The sequence below is a fragment of the Artemia sp. Qi Xiang Cuo genome, chromosome 7, assembly GCF_049724085.1.
Source record: "Artemia sp. Qi Xiang Cuo chromosome 7, ASM4972408v1, whole genome shotgun sequence".
Lineage (NCBI taxonomy): Eukaryota > Metazoa > Arthropoda > Branchiopoda > Anostraca > Artemiidae > Artemia > Artemia sp. Qi Xiang Cuo.
Genome location: NC_142800.1, coordinates 1 through 22535, shown reverse-complemented (window position 1 = coordinate 22535; position 22535 = coordinate 1). Strand labels below are relative to the sequence as shown.

Below are 22535 nucleotides of genomic sequence, written 5' to 3'. Positions count from 1 at the left end.
GCAGAGTGTAACTTGGTTCATTTTGTAGATAGTCTTGTACACTTTTAGTGCGAACACCCGTGACTTTGGAAAGAGTGGTTGGGGAAATTAAACTCCTCACCACACTAATATTTTCATACAAACCTTTCAGAACTTAAGACATTTTGAACGTAAACAAGATGTGCAATGTCTACTGCCCTTTTGTATACGGTATATTGAGGAGAGTTAGGTCGTTGGATTGATACGTCTTCACTTTTGTCTAGGTATCAGCGGTGTAGTAGCATTATCCAACATAGATTTAAAATCTTCTTCTTCTTCAAGTTCATATTTTAATTTTGTCAATGTTGACGATGATGAGGCACGTTCATTTAATTTTTTTACAATTTGTCTATTGCCAATAAGAATTTTAGGGAGGTTTAATGTATTTAGAAAGTTGTATAGATGAGTGTAAAATTATAATAGTCCTTGAGTATTTGTAAAAATGTCATAGATTAAACCGAGTACATTATAACTGTTGCCCTTAATTATAATCATTTCACCATTGCTCTCAGCTTCAACTTGACAATTTTCCAGGAGAGAGATTAAGAGTTGTGTAAGTTTTTAACGCAATTTGATAGGCCATATATTTACAAATTTCAAAACAAACTAATAACATCACATTGTATTTAATTGTGTTCCAGCAGCAGCAGATTCTTGAGAAGATTATTATCTTTTTGGAGCAGCAGCAGCAGCGGTGGGCTTCGAGTGTTAGGGTTTGTCCACTCGGTGAAGGGTATCTTGAAGTAAAATCAGTTTTTTATCATCATCAATAGTTTCATTGTCGAGGAATTTACTCAGATTGTTCTCAAAGTGTTCCACAGGTGAGAGAGCGAGTTCTATTGGAGTCAATTTATATGGTTTTGTCATCTACAGAAAACAGTTTACAAGTCCTGCAATTATTGGCAGTAAAAGTGTGAAAAAACTACTGCCCGCCTGAAGAAGTCGTTTCCATTTAAAATTATTTCCTTTCTTTTTAGAGGCCCATGTACATACACTGGAACAATGTTGCTTTGCTTGCTGCTTAACAACTTTTAGTATCTGAACACTACCCTAGGTTAAACTTAAACAAATTTTAGATATTAGATTAATGAAATAGTCGTAGATGCCATGTTTGAGTATTGCCTTTCTAAGCTTAAGCTTTGAAGTGCTTATAACTGAAAACAAGTACCTATTTTCATGTGGTCATTTCAGTGACATGATATCGACTTATAGGTCTTTTTAGTGGTCACAGGCAGATATACTCTAATTCCCTTTTCGAAAATGTCTATGACTAGACGCAGATGCTCGGATGTATTTTTATTAAGATCCAATAGGCCATAACCGCTGGGTTCATTATTTGTCTGATTGTATGCCGGGAGCAGAAATTAGGAACTACTCGATAGATTGACTCATTAAGGGTTATTTAGGAACGAGAATCACGAGCAACTCTGTAGATGATATATTAGGTACAGTTCAATGCAAGTGTTCGCATACACTTGCTCTGATGAAAGAGATTATGTAGAACCAGAGTAACGAAAATCTGTTCATGATGAGAGCGAACAGTGAACAATTGCAGCATTTGCTGGGACCATTGTTCAATAGATTCAGCCAGATTGTCAATGATCAGCCTAGAGTTTGGTTCAATAATGTTGAAAACATCAAGTCCCTGTATGAACTGTATCTGCACCGATCCCATGGTGGTGGCAGCAATTGCTTTTATTTTATTGTATGACTCCTGCCAAATACTATAGCAATAGTAGATTTTTTTTGGCTTTTCCGCAAACACTTTATCATAATTTTTAATTATTTTAGTTAAGAGTGTTGTTTTGACCGACATTGAGGGCCCACACAGAAATGATCTGAATGGTGTTTTAAATTGATACAAGTTCCTTTCAATAGTTCACCCGGACAACTAACTATATAACCTAATTGTATAATGACTAAATAGTTTGTCGACTAATCTGTTCTTCAAGACCAAGATGAGTAAACAATCATATTTTTTCTTTTATTATATGCACATAAAAATGTAACAATACATTGAAAAAAAAATACACTTTCTAAAATTTATTTATATTAAAAAAATACAACATTTACATGGGTACACACAGAGAGAAAAAACACTTTTTTTTGTTTATTTATAGAGAAAAAAAACATTAAATTAGAGAGAGCACTTGAAACATTTACAAAAAAAAATCTGCTCTAAGTCCAAAAAAAGATAACTTTGGTGGCGGTGCGCCCCCCCCCCGCGCTGGCGGCGGCCGCCCCCCCCCCCCGGGCTGCGAGGCCCCCCTCCCCTCCCCCCAAAGGTTTTTGGAAATAGTTTACAGGACTTAATTTAAACCGAGACTTTCCCTATGGGCAATACATTCGACCCGGTCTGAAGTTAAATAGTGTCCAAGGGGGATAGTCACACCATCTTGACAACCGTAGACCTTGTCAGAAATGGTACTGCTGGCTATTTTTTCTACATTTACAGAAAAGTTCCTGTAGTTGTGTGAACGAATTGTCAACAATTTGGCTCGTGGAATACTATTTTCAACAATAAAATTCCTATAAATGTTCGAGTCAAAATTCTTATCCACATAGTACGTTGGAACTGCTTTGCTTTGTCTCTGTATCTGCACGTCGTATGTCTGTATAAAGCACACCTTCGGATCTAGACATCAACCACGGGAAATCAAGTCGTTCACGGGTTATGATTTTAAAAATAAAATCTGATTTGGTACCCAACGTTTTAATAGCTCAGGGTAAAGACCACAACTCCACTTGGTGTAGTTCATCCGGGAACTAATAATTTAACTGTGTGCCAAATCATCAATTAGATTTGAGGTTTTTACTTTTAGCAGTAGAGAATTCGTGTCACCGTAGCAGACCTCTACTTGCCCCTTTTCAGGCTAGTGTACCCTAGCCAAATTGTAGTATAATTCCAACTTCAGCTTTTTTTTGATATCCAAGATAGCACTACCTGCAGCAATATTTTTATTCAAGACAATGCGTCTTTTTTCCTATTCAAAAGTATCATGTCTGGGCCAATGATTGTGAAGGAAGTGTAATTTGGATCGGCAATAATTCAAACACATTCTTCAGGATTGGTCACAACGTCAAAACGATTCCTATTGTGAACATTTCACATATTTTGCCGAAAGCCGAATTCAAAATGAGTTTATAAATTTCTTTTTCGGCTTTCGTCTGTGCTGCAGAACGTTTGCTAACAAAAGTGTCAACAAATGTTTTCAAATAGGGTTTTTTACTAAACTCAAGTGCTCTTTGAACCTTTGTGACTTTGAAACCATTGTTTCACATCCATCTTAAGGCCATATAGTGTACAACTATGTTTTTTTTCGGCAAAAGGTCAGCAATCAGTTTTGTTTTGAAGGCGCCCAATACAATCCATCCACCTCAACTAAACACCTATGGTGAAGACTCAAAGAGTCTTTAGTCAAAGGTCTATTGATACATGGGAGAAAAAAATCCTTTACTGAATCGTGAAGCTTGACTGGTATCTCTCCATCAATTTCAAAAAACCATCCAACCGGTCCATTCTCCTCAACACTGTTAATGTTGGGGAAATGGGGAGCTTGAGGGTCATTGAGCCATTTATAGTCGCCGCACAGTAGTGCATAATGGGACATGGCCGAGGGGTAGAGAGAATTCATATCGAGGAAAACTGCATTCGATTTTGTCCCTGTCTTCTCTCCTGTTGGATCAGTTTCCAAGATACGGTTCCCGTGAAAAAAAAAACCCCCCTCATGGACCTCTTGACGAACAGATGCTTATCAATGTCGGTGATTAGCTCAGCTTTTTCCCCACTAATTTTCAGGATAAGGTCCATCACTACATGAGGTGAAGAAAAATAATAGCCCAAATCCAGATTAAATTCCTTATAGATTTTATCCAAATTTTTTTATGTAATGTCTAACAGGTTTAACATATAACTTGTCAAATACAGCCAGCAATTGTCATACCGGTATTTACATCTTCCCTCTGCCCAAACGTTTTTACCAATCCTGAATTCTTTGAGGGTGCAACTCCAATCTTGAAGACTTTCATAAAACGAGTCAATAGGAGGACTAGATTCATCAGTAAGTCTCGACATGGAACAATAATGGTCATAAGGATATGTGCCCTTGACCGTTAACAAATCATATAAATCATTTGGAAATTGTTACTTGAGAAGGGGGAAAGCACTGTTGCCGTCATCGTTTTTCTGCACTTGACGCTCAATGATTTAGGGAAAAAACTGTAGGAATCTAAAAAGCGAATTTTATTCGTATACTCAACGCCGGCTTCAACAAATTTCCACATAAATTCCAAAACAAGCAACTTTTCCAATGGTTTAGGTATGATTTTATACGTAAAGCTGTTTATCACCCACGCATCATCATCTATTGTTCCATTTCTTTGAAGATGTGCCAATGCAGGTAGCACATACTTTAGATCGTAGTTAGAGTTATGTATAAAAACCGGTAGAAAAAGTTGTTGTTTAATTTTTAAATTACATGATTTGCGAGCCCACCCTCGAAAGTTACTTTTTCCCGTTGAATTGGGGTCAATAAAGTGTTCTTGATCCTGAAAGGCGTCTTTTGGGGCAAGGGCACCCTTACATACCCAGCACATTGTCCCTTGTTCCAGCGCCAGTTGCTCTTTATCCGACAATGTCATTGGATAATTGATATGACATAATCGTGAAATTGCCTTGTTTGCCGTTTTTATTACAGAAACCAATACCTTTTCCATACTTCCCTCCTCGCCCATAGTCAAAAAAAATTCCGATTGCATTATATTGTTGAAGTTGGGACGAGCGTGTGCGTAGGAACACGCAACTAGTTTGTGTTCCTTGACTATATTTGGCCTTGATGGGTCCGATACCTCAACCAAATTTTGAAAATTTTTAAATTGTAAAGTGTCTTTGCCTTCTGCCGGCATTTCAATTCTTTGATTTCCATGAATTTTGCAATGTTCCATGTGATCTGAGAATGTTTGCTCAGATGTAACTGGGGAAAGGCACATCGGGAAATAGAAACATTTACCTTTCTGAACGCCTTGAGATAAGAGTCGACTTATCGCCGTTACGGGAAAAAATAACAATAAAAATTTACATCTTTGGGAGGTGCGTAAATACTCCATACCCTATTTATAACATTTTCCACCATCGGTGTCCTCACTGAATACAAAACTCCTTTTTTATTCGGTTTTTTTCCCCCATCTACAAATTCAGTGTCATACTGGAGAACAACCACCCCCACCCCAAGATTTTTATTTGCTTTGTCGAATATGCTTATTTCTTTAAATGACACCCGATACTTTACCTCTAAAAAATCAAAATTTACCTTAGGGAAATTTTTTCCACCGTTGCGAGCAAGTCTGTCGAGATTTTCATTGATGATTCATCTTTTTAATATCTAATAGGCTGCTGCTAAAAACGCATATTTAAAACATTGCAGTCCCGTGTCAAATTTGAAACCCTGAACTCCTTTGGTAGCCGACAAATCTGGGGTGCATTTTATTTTGTTACCCCACCCCCCTCTTAAAATAAAGTTTTTTTTAAATCTACTGAGATTCAGATAAATGCGTTCAATGTATAAAATTGTGGGACCACTTCCCCTCTCGCTAAACGTGTCCAAAGTTGAAATTAGCTTATTCACCCAGTTGAAAAAGTTGTCTTCAAATTCGTTTAGACCTGGGTAAAAAGTCTGGTTGCCTGTTGAAAAATGAAAATAAAAAATATCCCCGGATGTGCCCTTTTGTAAGTAAACTTTTTGATTCACCGATGCTTTAATTCCCCCCTGGCTTCCCCAATTCTGAATCTTAATCTCAATTTTTGCTTGAGTTCTGTCGATAGAGCTATGGATAACTTTCACGGGATCATTTAAAATAATGCTCGCGTTTTTGTCGGGAAGGCGAAAATCTATCCTTTAGGTTTGTAAATGATCCAGAGTAGACTATAACAAATAAAAGTTACACAATACCGGAGACATAGCACTATTTTCATATCCTGACCCTGTTTGTTCAGGTCTCAACGCAAAAATAGTAAAGATATTATTAAAAGTATCCCCTGAAAAAGGAGGTCAAACAATGTTCATAAGACTGTACATTTTTTCGGTTGTAAATTAGAAAGCCAGGGGTATATCAAATAATGTACCATCACTAGCATCTAGCGAGAGGGGGCACCTACCCATGATGCTTTGGAGTCCTGGGCCAAGGAAGGCAGAAGTTTTCACAGCTTCCCCCTGAAACTAGAAAATGAATGGATTAAGTTTTTTTTTTTGTCGAAAGTTTTATCACAATTATAACACACTTTTCTTTTTTTCTTTTTTAACAAACAATTTTTTTTTTAAATAAAAATTTACCCCCCCCCAACCCCTCCCGGGGAGGACCCTTGGGTACCGGGAGCTTCCTTTGAGGGAGGAAAATCATTACCATTTCGTGTTGAGATGTCAGACCTCACAACCCTGTTTAAATGGAGCAGCCTTAAATTCTTTCTCTAATGTACCTTTTGACGTCAATAAGGGCTTGAATTGATTTCGTTTAGAATAATGTATAGTCGTATCAGTGTGAATTACATAATTGGAGATTATTAAAAAAAGACATTCTTATCGCACAAAGACATCCTGTTACATGAAACCCTACTTAAAATTCAAAGCGGATTAAGTAGCGATGGGAATAATTGGATTGCACCGGATATGCGCGTCAGCTAAGTAAAAAATATACAATAGTTTGAGAATGATTTGTCAACTGTGAAACAGTGAAATGTTTGTTTTTAATATAGTTAGTTTTTGTTTAAAAGGAATATTGGATTTTGTGCATAATAATTTGTATTTGTTAGAAGTTACAAAGTAAGTTTTTTTTTTTTTTTCTTTTTTTGTTTTTTTGTTTATATTTATTGAAATACGTGATAAGCTATTTCAACGTTATAAGTATTCCTTTATATACCGCTAATGTGGTTAATGAAAGAAAATAAAATAGGATTACTATTTTAGAAACAAATTTTAAGTTTGACTCATCAAAAGCTATGCGCCTGAGAAAATTTTGTCTTATTTTTGAAAGAAAAGAAGGAAAAAAAAATATATATACACTTAAAAGTTCTGGCTGCACATCAGAAGTCCCTGGTATGGCGTGAAGAGGAGTGTTCCCACCATCTTGATCGGATGAGGCTGACTCGAATTTCTTGCTAGGTTGCATAGAGAGTCCTGGCCGGTCCGATGAACTAGCAAATCTGATTACTGTTGCCCTTGCAACTTGCATTGATGCAGTATCGATGTCGCTAGCTTGTATAGCGGAGTTCTCCATCCTTGTGGCCCACTGTCTTTTCGGTTTTTGACCGGACTGCATTGGGACTGACACTGACCGGGTGGCTTCGTCATCTCACGCTTTCTTTGATGGAGAAGGGGTACATTCTTCGCAATTTGCAATAGCCATAGCTCTCTTTTCAGCTGGGGCAGCAGCAAATTCTTCATAATTTGTCGTAAAAAGAAGAAAATAAATAAGCATCAAAATAATTTCCCCCTCTTTTTTTACAGAAAGAAAGTTATTCGGCACAAAGAACCCCTCTCTAACCACACGGAATCGAGGAACAGAGTCTCTCTCAAACTCCAGAAAGCTCTTTTAAAAGATACAAGAATTACTTACTTAACACAAAAATATCATTTTTAACGTATAACAATTAAAGAAAAACTGCGTTATAATTTATTCATAGTCATTTTTCAATTAATATATATTTTTAAGAGCCTCTCGTACATACGAATACCCTTTTAATAAACCTCCAAAATTTGAAATAAAAAAAAAAAAATTACAAAATCTAATTAGCTAGCTAAATTCTTACTTATTCAGAATATAAACGGAGGGCATTGGGCCTTAAATTCAGTATTATCCAAACAAAAAAATTTGGTAATTATATATTTTTTTTATGTGCAAAGCTTTTAAAACTTATATACCAAAATTACGAAATAATTAAAATCACATAAAAAGGATTAAAGTGACTCTTGGACATAGCCTAAACTAAAAAATTATTAAGTATATAAAGGGTTCATTCAGAATATTAACGGAGGGCATTGAGCTTTCAATTCCATAGTATCAAAACACAAAAAGTTGATAATTATATATTTTTTTTATATGCAAAGCTTTTAAAACTTATATACCTAAATTACGAAATACTTAAAATCACAGAAAAAGGAAGAAAATGACTCCTGGACATAGCCTAAACTAAAAAATTATTAAGTATATAAAGGGTTCACCCTCTAGCCTATATCTCACCCTATACTTAGCTATCTCAATTCTTACGTATTAAAAAAATTAACAGAGGGGCATAGGATCTTCAATTCCAGAGTATCGAAACACAAAAAAAGTCGACACTTAATTGGAAAGCTTTTAAAAGTTATAGAGATAAATTACGAAATAATTAAAATCACGGAAAAAAAGGAAGACCAACCTTTGTGATTTGAACGAAATTTAAACTTAAGTGTAAAGAGCCAGACATATAGGAGGGACGAATCCTTTCATATCTGTTAAAACTAATATTCAAATTCAATTTTAATTTTTCACATACAATGAACCAAAATCAAAAGTGAACATGCCTCTCTTTTTTGAATATTTACTAAAATTGAAATACATGGATCATTTAATATTTAATGATGAAGGAAGCTTTTTAAAAGAGGTAACTACACAGTGTAAGGAAATAATTTCTTCCTTAACTTAATGACGGGACAATTTCTTTTTATTATAATAATGAGAAAATTTTACTCACCAGAAATTGCTTAGAATTATCCATTTCTATGTAAATGTTCACAAAAAATTTCAGTAGTGTTAAGTTGAATGAACTATTCAAAACTGTTGAAGAAAGTAATTTGAAACATGAATATATACAAAAAATAATTGCATAACAGCAAAACAAGACATGCTGGTTTTGGTTTATCACTAAAAAAAGACATGTATATGCCTTGAACTAGAAATTACGTAAATCTCTTGGCAAAGATGTAATGACCTGTAGAATAGAATACCTACCAGAAAAACATGTTTGGTACATAGGGCCTGTAGAAATGGAACCTACTACTCTACTAATGCATAGAAAACAGTATAAGTGCATATTAACAGTAGCGAAAAGTCAAATACTCTCCATTAAAGGTTTTTGACACCTATAAGTCCAGACCTCTCTTCGTGACTCCGCCTTTGCGCACGCACAATGACAAATGTGATGTGATCGAATGCAAAGTAGTAAATGAAACTATTGCTGAGACGCAAAGATATTTTCCCTTTCTGAGCGCTTTAGTCAGTATCACTTCTGAAGAAACGTTTCGCTACTGTTCATATATACTTATACTGTGGTATAAGAAAGAAGAGTTTAAAAAGTAGCTTTGTTTAGTACAGGACCAACACCTGGAGCCGACTTCGAATGGAGTTACATCATTGGCTCATTGTTTTAAGCAAGGGTTCAACAGACGAAGAATACCTAATGGCGAAAGTACTTAAAGGACTAGCGGCACATCCTTTTCCCCAGAAAGGCAAGTCCATAGTGTAAAGTATGGGCAGCCTATATTCCAGGGTAATCAAGACATCTTACCACCTCAAGTATTTTCTTGAGTATATTTGTACTACATTAAAAAAAGGGTACTAACACTGCCTTTTTTACACCCTTTTAGCATTGATTGATCAGAAAACAATTCCCATTCTCAACTTAAAGCGCATTGCCATATACCTTACCATGGGAGACCCTTTTTTACCTCAACAGTCTAGCCAGGTAGACCGATGACTTCATTACACAAGATGCAACTGTAAAAACAAAATCAGCACGTATTTCCAAATTGAAACCACTTTAACAAGCTCTAAAAAAAAGTCCCATCAAAAAGCGGTCCTATCGAAAAACACATTGACGTAATTATTTTCCCTAAGAAATGTACTGATGACGCCATTTCGCTTTACATGAGAAGAACGGGAATAATCATTTTTATACTACCACCTTAAAATAGTCGTTGTTTCAATAGAAAAATTTTGAAATAAAAAGTTTCTTCATCTGGAATTATGGAAAACCAATGTGGTTTCGGAACTATTTAAATATTCATCATGAATAGTTTAATCATCACCAATTAATTCAACCTTCCTTTCTTCGCTCTCACTTCCTCCTAGTACAGGAATAAGGGAAGAAAATTACGAATGAACCTCAACACTCCAATTGACCAATTTCAAAGAAAAAAGAAGTGAATTCTGGAACCTAAGAGAACTTGGGAAACCAGATCTCTAAGCAATATCCTTAAACAAAAGAAAATCTTGGAGACATTTCTTATTAGGGACCCATGCAGAGTTTTACAGAAGAGAAAAGACCTGTTTATTTGGCACAAATTTACGGAATCAAAAAGAAGACTCTTAATGAAACTACAAATTCTTTAAAATAACACTGACCAGACGCCGTTTATGACATAAATGTTAAGGGTAAAATTAAGATGATTTTCTGAAAACGACACTAGAGAAGACAATAAAAAAGTCACAGGATTAAAAACCCATTTCCCCTAAATTTGGAACCAAAATTAGAGGTGAACCAAAAATATACATTTTTAGCGACAGTCAGGGCCTAGACGGGACGAGTAAGTTCTCCCACGAGAGTCCAGCTTGTCTCACTTGGCATCCCAGCACAAAAGCCTATTATATTCCTATAGATTGGCGTACAGCAAATTTCGAGCAATATTGTAGATTGCACTGGGGGAGTTGTATCAAGCATCAGTTGGGATTAGGAGTCAGGATTGGGAGAGAAAAAAATTAACACGAAGACAAAAAATAAATTTGAAGAAATAAATATCAAGAATGATGTTTTTTAAAGCCAGCGAAAATACTGGAGGAATAGAGCAAATACCTTTTACAAACAGATTATCTAGCCATTCGCTAGTATCAGACGAGAGCTTTGGATTTTATTAATCATGGATATTGGTGAGTAGCTCGCTAATGGAATTTGATTTTTTTTTTTTTTTTTTTTTTTTTTTTTTTTTTTTTTTTGCTTTTAGAATTTTTAATTCTACTCATTTTGGATTTTATTTGTCGGTCATTTCCATTGGTTAACCAACTAAACATATAAATTAATATAGATAGATTTTAGATAGATAGATAGATAGATTTATTTATTTTCGATATATCAGTAAAATAAATCATAAAATATACATGCACACACACACAAACACTCAAAAAAAAAAAAAAAAAATTATCTAAGCACAATCCGCGAATGACCGAATCTTTCGTATCATTGATTGACCAGGTGGTTTGGCCAAAATTTGCCCGCGGTCAGTCGATACAATAAATTTACCGAAGCAATCTCTTGCCGCATTTAAAATTTCACGACGCTTTTTTGTTAGCGATTCTGACAAAAATATTCCACTTTTTGCTAGTTTAATCTTTGCTTTGAAAACAATTCGAGCTAATTCCACATTTATGAAGCGTATTAGCACTGGAGACACTTTAGATTGATCGTTTGAGTCATTCAAACTAAATCGATAAACATTTACAATATTATTGACTTCAAAACCAGGGACCAGGATCTTGTCTTTAATGATAACCGATACTTCTTTCTTTAGATCATTTTCAGGCCTCTGCCTTACTCCATTCATCACTAAGAAATCCAACATCTTTTCTTGTTCAAAATCATCCACTTTCGATTCCAATGACAAAATCCTACTTTCCAAGCTTTTAACCATTGCAAATAGTCCTTTGAGTGATTTTTCTATTTCTTGGAATTTTGGGTTGTAATCAATGGGATAGCATCATGAATTTTTTTTTTTTTTTTTTTTTTTTTTACTATAATATAAATTGCTTGATTTTAACTTTACGGGAAATCTAAGCAGTAAGATTCACTTGTGTCCGAGTTAATTCATCCTGGGTAAAAGCTATTTTTTGCAGGATTAGGCTAGGTGCCAGTGAGTATTCTGCAATAACGCTCGCTGGGTTTAATGCTAGATAAGTAGGTGATGACGATTTATAAATGTCTGGAAACGAATCTAATTCGGTAAATGCTTTACCAAGATCTTTTTCCGTTCTTTTGCGAGCACTAGGGTTATCCAAAAGTAATTTCAAATTAGACTCTGCCACTTGGTGCTCAGAATGATCGCCGTAGCAAAAAACTGTATATCTCCATAATCCTTTAGCACCAGTTTTTGACTGCAAAACAATTGCCGGACAAGGGGAGTAATTTTTAAAACTAGCGAGAACAATATCAAAAGGCTTGAATTTTGACATGAGCGTAGTACTTTCGAAGTTTGCTTGACTTGACAACTGTATATCTCCATAATCCTTTCGCACCACTTTTTGACTGCAAAACAATTTGTCAAAAGGCTTGAATTTTGACATGAGCGTAACACTTTCGAAGTTTGCTTGACAACGACAGAACAAAAACTTGTTCTGTCGTGAATACATCTAAAAACGATTAAAAATTAGATTGAATATGCAAATGAAGCTTAAAACAAACAAAAATCACTACAAACAGCGTTTGGCTACTACCCCCTTCCCTAGCTGTAAAAGTTTAAAGCCTATATAGCCTTATTGGCGCTTTAGTGAAAACAAATTATGTTACAAATATTTTCTTTTGTACTTATTACACAATGAAAATAGAAAATAAAAATTACAGGGAATAAAATCTTGAACTGATGAACTTTCAGCAATTAATATCATTATATATCAAATATTCAGTTTAATTTTATAAGTTCTTTCCAAGAATATTCAAGATAAATACTGTTTTCAGAAAAGCGCCAGTGAGGCAGATGGCTTTAGACTTTTACAGTTAGGGAAAGGGGCAGTAGCCAAACTCTTGTTTGTAGTGATTTTTGTTCGTTTTAAGTTGGATTTGGACATTCAATTGAATTTTTACTCATTTCAAGATTTATTTATCCATGTACAGTAGCACATGTTGTATGTTTGTTAGCTATGATTGTTTATTTAATTTCTTTTCGTTTTTGGGGTTTCATTTACTCTTTAGTAATAATGTATGCTTGTTTTGAGTTTGAATTATTAAATGTTTTTATTTCTGCTGATCTTAAATTTAATATAGCATTGCTTTTTCTTTGAAAAACTTCTTTTCGGGAAGTTTTTTTTTAAATTAATTTCTGTTCGTTTTTTATTGCCTAAGTTTCAAATTTTTCAACATTCCCCAATTCAAAATCGTTTTCTTTTTCAAGATCTAAGTATCATCGATGTATCAAAACGAGTATCAAAGTAACAATATCGATGTGACAAAGCATCAAAGTAACGATAAGCAACTTGCATAACTTACAGTCCTTTCCCCATAAATCAAAGTTGCCCGTAAATCAGTAAATCACAGTATCAAAGTAAACAAAGTATATAGTAACAACAAGTAACTTGCATAACTTACCACCCTTGCCCCGAGTGTTACGGTGAGGGGGGTTTTAACCCAGGAAACATAGTGTTTTGGCCTTTGGACTATATTGAACGAAATGACCATCTTAAAATTTTGACCTGACACGTTTGGGAAAAAGGGGTGACTGGGGAGAGGGGGGAGGGGCTGGTTACCCTCCGATTACCCTTGACTTTTAAAAAGGGATCTAGAAGTTTTGATTTAAAACCGACTGAGCCTTTTCCGTATTCTATACGGTAAATACTGAGCAGTTCACAAGACATAAATGTCCTACGAATGAAGTGAACTTAACACTCGATGTCTTTTTTCCATGGTCTTTCCGAATATAATACCCGTTTAAATCGCAAATTCAATTTTAAGCTCTTTACGGACCCTCAAAGGTGATGCATTTATCTCTTATGTTTGATGCGGCTTATATACATCTGTTAGCATCAATCTTGTTAAAAACGGCTTACCCGTAAATTGAATTGACGTTGACAAAATCGAGAATCAATAAACGCATAAGAAATATATAATATAGGCTATGTATTTGAGTAAGGTTAGAAAGGTTGAGTTAGATAAAAATTGAATTTGCGACAAAAACGATTACTATATTCGAAAAGAGCATAAAAAAAGCCTTGAGGCGTATGTTCACTTTATTCGTAGGTCAGGTTATGTGAACAGCTTAACAATTACCGTCTATACCAACACCCCCTTCCATGATCCGTTTATAGATGTTTCCTAGAAATCGCTTACATAGTTTTTTTTCTCTTAAAACTGCCATATTGACACATCTGACCATAAAAGCGATCTAAATAGGTCACAACTTTAAGGAATAATTTGTGTTTTTCCCAGGGTGGTTGTATCAAACCTATGATGACGCCATGACATCAAGAACAGGCTCAGATTGTCGACGGTTAGAAAGCAAGTGACAATGAGAATCCAAATATACAAGCCTGGCAAGTAGCCCCGCCGGGTCCAGCGGCAAAGCAGCCGGGTACTATATATATATATATATATATATATATATATATATATATATATATATATATATATATATATATATATATATATATATATATATATAATATAACAGTGCAAACTAAGTTCCATTGTGGAAAATATGAATTTCATCAACCTAGTTGATAGACAATAATACAAGTTATTATGTTTCGTAGCTCAAGGATATTCTTACCTATCAATACAGAATAGCTTCATTAACAAAAAGACATAGAAATCTGTAAGAGTAATTAATTACAGCGAATGCCTGCAGCTATTAGAGCTCAAAGAGATGTGGTACCTCGTGATCGTGGAGTTTCCTTCCAACAACTCTAAACGTGTTATTGATTGTATGGTGGTAGACATGCACTTTTGACAGTCCTGATGAACTTCCACTAGGGATCCACTTCTTATTAGCGTCATCATAGACCATTACAGCCGCTCTGGCGGGGGCCAAACTAACTTCGCTAAAAAAAAAAAAAAAAAAAAGAATTGCCAGTTGACACAAATAGGGTAATACAGCAACGTTATTTTAGGAGGAACAATTGGTAAAACAGAAAGCGCTAAAACTTTGGGGGCATAGCCATGTAAGCCCATATTTTGAAGAGTCAATTTTGTTTCAAGAAGCACAACAGGTCAAAATTCTATGAAATGCTTTTTCATCCAGAGAATACAGCTTATTATTAGATGTTGAGTTATGGTTCGAAAACGTCGTGGCCATCCCAAATTAGGTCATTACTAGAAAGAGTGGGAATGCCTTACCTATAGAATGATGGTCTTGGTTCCCGTGATCTACCAACAAATTTAGAAAGCCAGGTACGATTTATTTTAGAGGGTCAAGAAATTCAGCATTGACAAGGGCTGGTTTTAAATTCTACTATATTGAATCATTGTAATCAGGCTAAACGTAGTTTTGGAGAGGAAATATATTTTAAATTTAATTTACCGGCTATGATTTTATGTCGATGAATTCAGTTTTGGGCGAAGTGCCTTCCAATCCAGAGCAGGCAAAAGATGTTCGACAGGGGGATAGTTGATCCTGAAGGTCGGTATGTGTGTCCTCTTTGTAGATATGAGGACGAAGATTCAGGCCATTTTCTCCGAAAGTGCCCGGTGCTCTCTGATTTAAGGGAAAAATAATTACATGGGATTGTTTTGCTGCTTCCTGGTATTTACAAAGCAGTAATCCAACCACAATACTTCATATTTGTGCGTACATAGAGAAGGGATTAGAGAAAGGAAGGAAAAGTTTCTAATATTAATCATTATTTATTATATGAAACTACTTTGATTTTCTCAATAAATTACCATTAGGTATTTTTTGCAATGTATCATGTTTCTGTGTGTTTCCTAAGTTGTTCTGTTGTGATTTCTTCATTTTTCATAAATTGTTGTGTGTATATGGCTCTTGGGCTTTGGAAATACACGATCTATCTATCTATATCTATATACAAATTTTGAGCATATATTTTTTATCTTCAGTACTATTATGTTGTGTAGGCTAGAAAACGAAAGGACTTTTTGAAAATGAGTTAGAAAGTAGCATAATATTTACATAATATTCCCCGTAGTAGAATAATATTTGTAGGCATGAATATATAATGAGTCGGAGGTAATAGGCTTGTCTGTGCGATTGTCTGTAATAGGCTGTCGGTAATAGGCTTGTCTGTGCGATTGTCGATTGTGGAGGATATTGTCTGTGCAAGATTTCGACTCTTGTTGATAGACGAGCATCGCCAAGTGCTGAAAACTATGTTGTGACCAAGATGTGCCCAGGATTGCACAAAGCCTCCATTCATGGAGGTCCCAGGGACTTCTTGCTGTCCGGTTCTAAGCCGGCTTAAGCACTTTGGTGTAGGGTTGAGAAGACATGTGATCTCCGTCCTGCACTGGTATGCGGGATCATTACTTTTCCTGAAGCAAAAATAATGTCAGTCATTTAAAAAAGATGGAAATTGGAACTTGGAATGCTATGACGTAAAGATATTGCCACCGTATCGACATTTTGACGGACGAATTCAGACGATTAAAACTGGACTTATTAGGAGTTTCAGAAACTCGTATCCCAGGGGGTAGGAAGGCTGAAACTAGGTGATATAAAGTTTGTTTACTCAGGCAAGAAGGATGGGGAACATAGACAGGGAGTAGGGATCATGATGAATAAGGAAGCTGCTAAGTCTTGTTTAGGCTGGGAAGGTATTAATAATAGAATACTAATTTTTCATTTTATGACTAAAAAGTTCAGGGTATCAGTTATAGCAGTATATGCCCCTTTAGAACCGACTGACGGAGATACTAGTGACTCAGAGGAATTTTACATACAGTTACAGGAGCAAATAGACAGGGTCCCAGGTTGAAATATGATGTTTTTATTAGAAGATTTTAACAACCAGGTCAGTAGAAATAGGGATAGATAGTATTCTAGCCAAGGTAAATTTGGTGTAGGAAAAGAAAACAGTAATGGCTACAAACTGCTTCAATTCTGTAGGTATAACAATCTAGTTATAACCAACACAGTATTTGGTCATAAAATTGCTAGTAAGTTAACATGGTTTTCACGTTATGGTTTGACAGAAAACATTTCTGATTATTTTGAAGTAAACCGAAGACTGGCAGGATCATTACAGGATGCTAGGGTATATAGTAGTGCTGTTATTGATGTTAAAAGCAAAGATCACCATCTGGTAGTGTCAAGGGTTAATTTAAAGCTCAAATTTCGGGAGGGTAACTACCTCCCGGGAAGTTATGATGCTGGTAGACTCCAGGATGAGAATTTGAGAGAAACTTTCCAGGAACAGTTGAATACTGAACTTGAGAGTCTAAAATTTTATAATGTGGAAGATGGTTGGAATAATTTTAGAAAAATAATTTGCGGAAGTTGCTGAAGGTGTCGTAGGGAAGAAAGCTAGGACTGCAGCTAAGAATAATAGTGAAGAAAATTTATGTTTAATAGAAAGGAGAAAGGACTTGTACAAGAACAATCTGAGCGATAGACCATATAAAAACAAAAGGAATGTAAAGAAAGTTGAGAAATCATTAAAATATGAACTAAGAAGGTATGAAGTGGAGACCATGAATAAGATTACCGAGGATCTCGAAGATGCAGCTAGACCGCATAATAGTAAAATATTGTACTGGCATGTCAATAAATTGAGAGGGAGTAGTCAATCCAGACTTGGCCTAGTTAAAGATAGAAATGGGGCCACAATTATTGATAACGAAAGATTTGAAGAGAGATAGGCAGAACACTTTGAGAATTTGATAAACAGAGGTCGAGCTGTTGGAAAATATATTGAATAAAATGAAAATCATCGTGATACTTTGTATGCGTAGTAATTTTTTTTTTGCAAGTAATATTTACCAACAGTACTAAAAGGATTAAAAAATAATAAAGCTCCAGGTGCTGATAGAGTAGTAAATTAGTTTGTTAAATATGGTGGCTCTGAGGTTAGAAACAAGTTACTGAAGATTATGAATATGATTTTTGAAAAAGGGAAAGTACCAAATGATTTTAGGAAAACCTTAATTAAGCCACTTTATAACAAAGGTGACAAAACTGAATGTGGTAATTATCGAGGCATTAGTCTGGTCTCTGTAGGTAGCAAATTACTTAGTAATATGATACTTTTTAGACAGAGAGATGCTGTAGAAAAGTTTTAAGAGAAGAACAGTGCGGTTTCAGAAAAGGTAGAGGATGCGTCGACCAAATTTTCACTCTTCGCTTAATTATTGAGAAGTGCCTGAGTTGTCAAACACCTTTGGTCCTCAGTTTTATAGATTATGAGCAAGCGTTCTATTCTGTTGATAGAAGAGCTATAGCAAAGGTTTTATCCTTGTATGGTATACCAGACAAATACATTAAAGTGATTAGTGCTAAGTACGAGAATAACGCGGCTGCAGTTAAGGTAGGATATAAGGTTAGCAGCTGGTTTTGTATTAAGTCAGGGTGTAAGCAAAGCTGTGTTCTATCTCCCTTTATATGGATTATTTTGATGGATTTTGTATTAAGGAGCACAAGAAAGGCAATTGGAGACCACGGAATCAAATGGGGAAGAAAAAGTCTACTGGACTTAGATTATGCTGATGATTTAAGCATCCTAGAGGAAAATGTGAGCAAAATGAATGAACTTTTAGAGGTTTAGCAGGTTCAGGGTGCTACAATAGGTTTGAAAATTAATGTTAAGAAGACTAAGTCACTAGGGCTAGGAATAAGTGAAGATGAAAAGGTGACGTTGGGTGATGAAAAGACTGATCATGTGGGCAGCTTCACTTACCTTGGTAGTATTATTACTAAAGATGGTGGGTTCAGTGAAGATGTTAAAAGTAGAATAACCATGGCTCAGGGTGTTTCTTCACAGTTAAAAAGAGTTTGGAAGAATTGGAAGATAAGTCTGCAAACCAAAATTAGAACATTGGAAACTATAGTGATGACAGTGGTCAAACATGGCTCTGAAGCATGGTCGCTCCGAAAAGCGGATGAAGATATGCTAGATGTATTCCAGAGAAATTGCTTAAGGATTGTTCTGGGTACCCGGATGACTGACCGTATTTCAAACAATAGGCTGTACGAAAAATGTGGTTCAATACCGCTATCTAGGGCTATAATGATAGAAAGGTTGAGATGGCTAGGGCACGCTGTACGGATGAATCATGACAAATTGCCGAAGATTGTTCTTTTCGACCAACTGTCTAAGGCTAAACGGAAAGCAGGTCGTCCTCGTCTGGGGTGGGAGGACGTCATAAAGAAAGATTTAAAGGAAATGGGAACCTCGTGGGAGGGTGTAAAAAGGGAGGCTTTGGATAGATTGAGATGGAGGAGCGTGCGTAGCTGTGTTGGCCTCAGGCGTCTTGGTGCTTCGGTGAGTTGTTAGTAGTAGTAGTTAGAAAGTCATAAATTCCTCTAGTAAATCTTTATCAACTTGTTAAATATACACAGGGTTATTTATTCCATACAAGGTGTGAGAGTGGTCATGACTGGGACAACAATATTTCAGTTCCTCAAGCTAAAAGAATATCAGGCATAACTTAAGTTATACTGAAGCCACGTTGAAAACAGCGTAAACCCATCTTTCATTCCGATTGAGAAACATGCAGAAAAGTATATGATCCTTGAATTTTAAATGTTCATTGTTTCAATTGTGAATTTAAACATCTTAACATCTTGCTTGTTTTAATTTAATGTTCCTTTGCTCTCTTATATAAAAATTAATTTAAAAAAAAAAAAAAAAAATTAAGACGAAACAAAAGAGCAAAATAAAATCTAAGGAAACATGAACTACTCTATAGGGAAGGGGACTGTATCTCCCTGAGCCCCTACTCTTTACGCTAAAATTTCAGAAAAATATATAAGCTAATTATACCCTAAATAAACATAAGCTAAATTTTAGTTTAAAAATGAAAGGTAACGGCTTAGGGAAACGTCGGTTCCCCTCATTTGCAAAAAAAATGGTTCATTCTAATTCAAGCGCCGTTCTTTATTTTTATTTAAGAAAGTCGCTTTCTTCTGAACTTGATTCCGTCCGTTTGGTTCCAACTTTATCGTTAAAGTCGCTGCCCGCATCTTAACGCTCGGACACATAGACCTACGGTTTACCATTTATTTTGTGCTTTTCATACCTTTTATTATCCTCAAATTGTTCACATATATCTATCTATATAAAGTAATTTCGAATGTATTAGTCTGAAATAAGGATAAAGTGGAAATCTAAAAAGTTAGGGATTGTCAGTCAAATTTCCAGTGAAAAGAAATGCGTGTATGAATACGCTAGACGGTCATGAAAGTTCTAAAATTAAAATACATTCGTCGATATTTAATGTAATGGAGACACACCCAGCCCGTGTCTTTTCATTTCCAGCAATAATCGACCGACACCGTTTATAAGAAACGAAGTCACTCATTTGCTAATTAAATAAGCCACAACCTAACATCGAGATTCCAAACTAAATTTCCTTCTGCTGATTTGAAAACAGTTAAACTTTTTCAGTTAAACAAATCCTGGGGAGTACAGTCGATCGATCCAACTATTAGGCTGTCTATCGGTTAAAATGATGAAGTCCTTGCATTGAAGGAAACTAATGACTTTATCCTTCTGTGGAAGAACTCAGGAAAACTGGGGGAAAGCTTTATAAACAAGAATTATGCAGTAACTTACCAAAGAAACGAATTGTATAAATGAATGTCAGACCGATATTTTGTGAAATATAAGATTATGTATAACAATATCTAAAGAGTGCCAACAGCAAGAGAGATCGAGGAATATATGTATTACATATATATATAATATATATATATATATATATATATATATATATATATATATATATATATATATATATATATATATATATATATATATATATGTTTGTGTGTGTGTGTCTGTAGGGGCTTACCCAAGGGGACTAGAGGGTTAAAGCCCCCTGCCCCCGGGGTCTGATGTTAAAAGAAATAATGTTACATATTAAAGAAAATGTTAGTATTTGTATACATTAAGTTGTCTATTTAGAACCTTTGCCAAGATAAATATAGAAGAATAAGCAATTTTTGTTCTTTAAACTGCGTATTTGATTAATTAACGTGACTATAACGACTTTTTCGGTTTTTTTTCTTTCTTTCTCTCTTTCTCTCTCTCTCTCTCTCTCTCTCTCTTGACAGATTCGTAAAAAATCTGAAAGCGCCCCTTCTCAGGAAGTAAAATCCGGGATTTCTTTTTCACTTTCCTCAATGTGTTACATCACGGAAACAAAAAATTACTCAGATTTCTACTTTCAAATCTAATTCATTTAAAGTTCTGTTGTTTGTTTTTCCATCAAATGAATACATCTCTTATTTCCTCCAACTTATCATTCAAATTATGCATCTTTTCTATTTTCTGTTAGTTATAAAATACGGTAAATTAGAATGCTGCTTTAAAATGGACGAAGCACACCCCACCCCACCCCCAGAAAGGGTCTCAGTGGAGAAAAAACTTACCATAAATATTGAAGAAAATCAAGTATTTGTATATATAAAAAACATGCTAAACTATGTCTATTTGAATTTTTTGGGAAGATGTATGTTGAAAAAGTCACCAATTTGCAGCTCTGAATTATAAGTTGATGTTAAGTCAATATGCTATCCTTCTCAAGAAATGCTAAAATTCAAAGATTATATTTTAAATTTATGCAAGGTAACGCCAATTTTTGACATATATAAGGGCGGGGTAATAAGTCAAGGTCCTTCCTAAAAATCCATACCCTTTTTTCCTGGAAATCTCTCCCCATCTCTCTCCTCCACCCGAGAAAACTATTCATTTTTAAGGACAATCCTCATGTTGTTTCATTTTTTAGTCAAATAAGTATATTTTTTGTTCCTCCACTTTGTTTCAGCAAAATTACCAATGTTTTTATCTGTAAAAGGTGAAAACATCTTTCTTGCAAACACCCTGTAGGCTATATGGACTAATGCTTAAATAAATGTAATTTGATACCATAAAATCCGCTATTATTATACATAAGAGCCTTCACATAAAATAAATATAGGTACACCGCAGGAAATCTTTATAGGCACTGAAAATTCAAAAGAATTTAAATTCTTAAGGTGTAAAAAACAAAATAATAAAGGCATATGTATTTTCCCAGACTGTTTTTACGGATATGGAAGCTTCTACCCGTAGCATTGGCAGCCATTAGGAAGGTTTTTCATAGAGTTAATACAGACTACATCCTGGGATGCCAAATGTCCAGTTTTGGTGGCTTTTGGCCACTTTTTCACACTGAGGGAAGCCGAGACACTATTGGGTAAAAAAGGGCAGCAGTTTGAAAAAAAGTACAGTTTTTGGACATTTTTCCAAATCAAAAACAGATGTCTTTATTTTCTTCTGTTTTCGACTGCTTTTAATTTGTACTTTACTTTTAAGCTTTGGTAACGGCATGGAGATTTTTCTTAGATGTTTTTGCGCCCTGCGCGAACACCATTTATCAACCGAATAGGAATAGGACCTAAAGTCTTAACAGTAGAAAGCTATCTTATACTCGTGACAGCACACCATATATGGGCATAGAGTCCCTAGGGAGAAAGATTGCGTAATCGGTCAATGACCTCTTTTTCCAAGGTCGATTTATTTGTTGTTTCTATGTGTAATAACTCCGGGACGAAGGTTGCACATGCGCATTGAATTCTATCGGGAACAATGTTATTGATCTAGGACTCGAGGGGGAAGTGAATTTCCGAGAACTTGAT

General features: G+C 35.2%; 1 protein-coding gene across 2 annotated transcripts in view; it reads right to left on the bottom strand.

Moving 5' to 3' along the window:
• Positions 1-14780, bottom strand: part of ena (ENAH actin regulator enabled) — a 118064-nt gene extending 103284 nt beyond the window's left edge. For both annotated transcript variants that reach the window (XM_089091942.1, XM_089091943.1), the window contains exon 1: positions 14619-14780. In XM_089091942.1, the coding sequence (XP_088948068.1) occupies positions 14619-14750 (132 nt within the window). In that variant the 5' untranslated portion in view covers positions 14751-14780. The remainder of the gene's footprint in view (positions 1-14618) is intronic.
• Positions 14781-22535: the final 7755 nt, after the last annotated feature.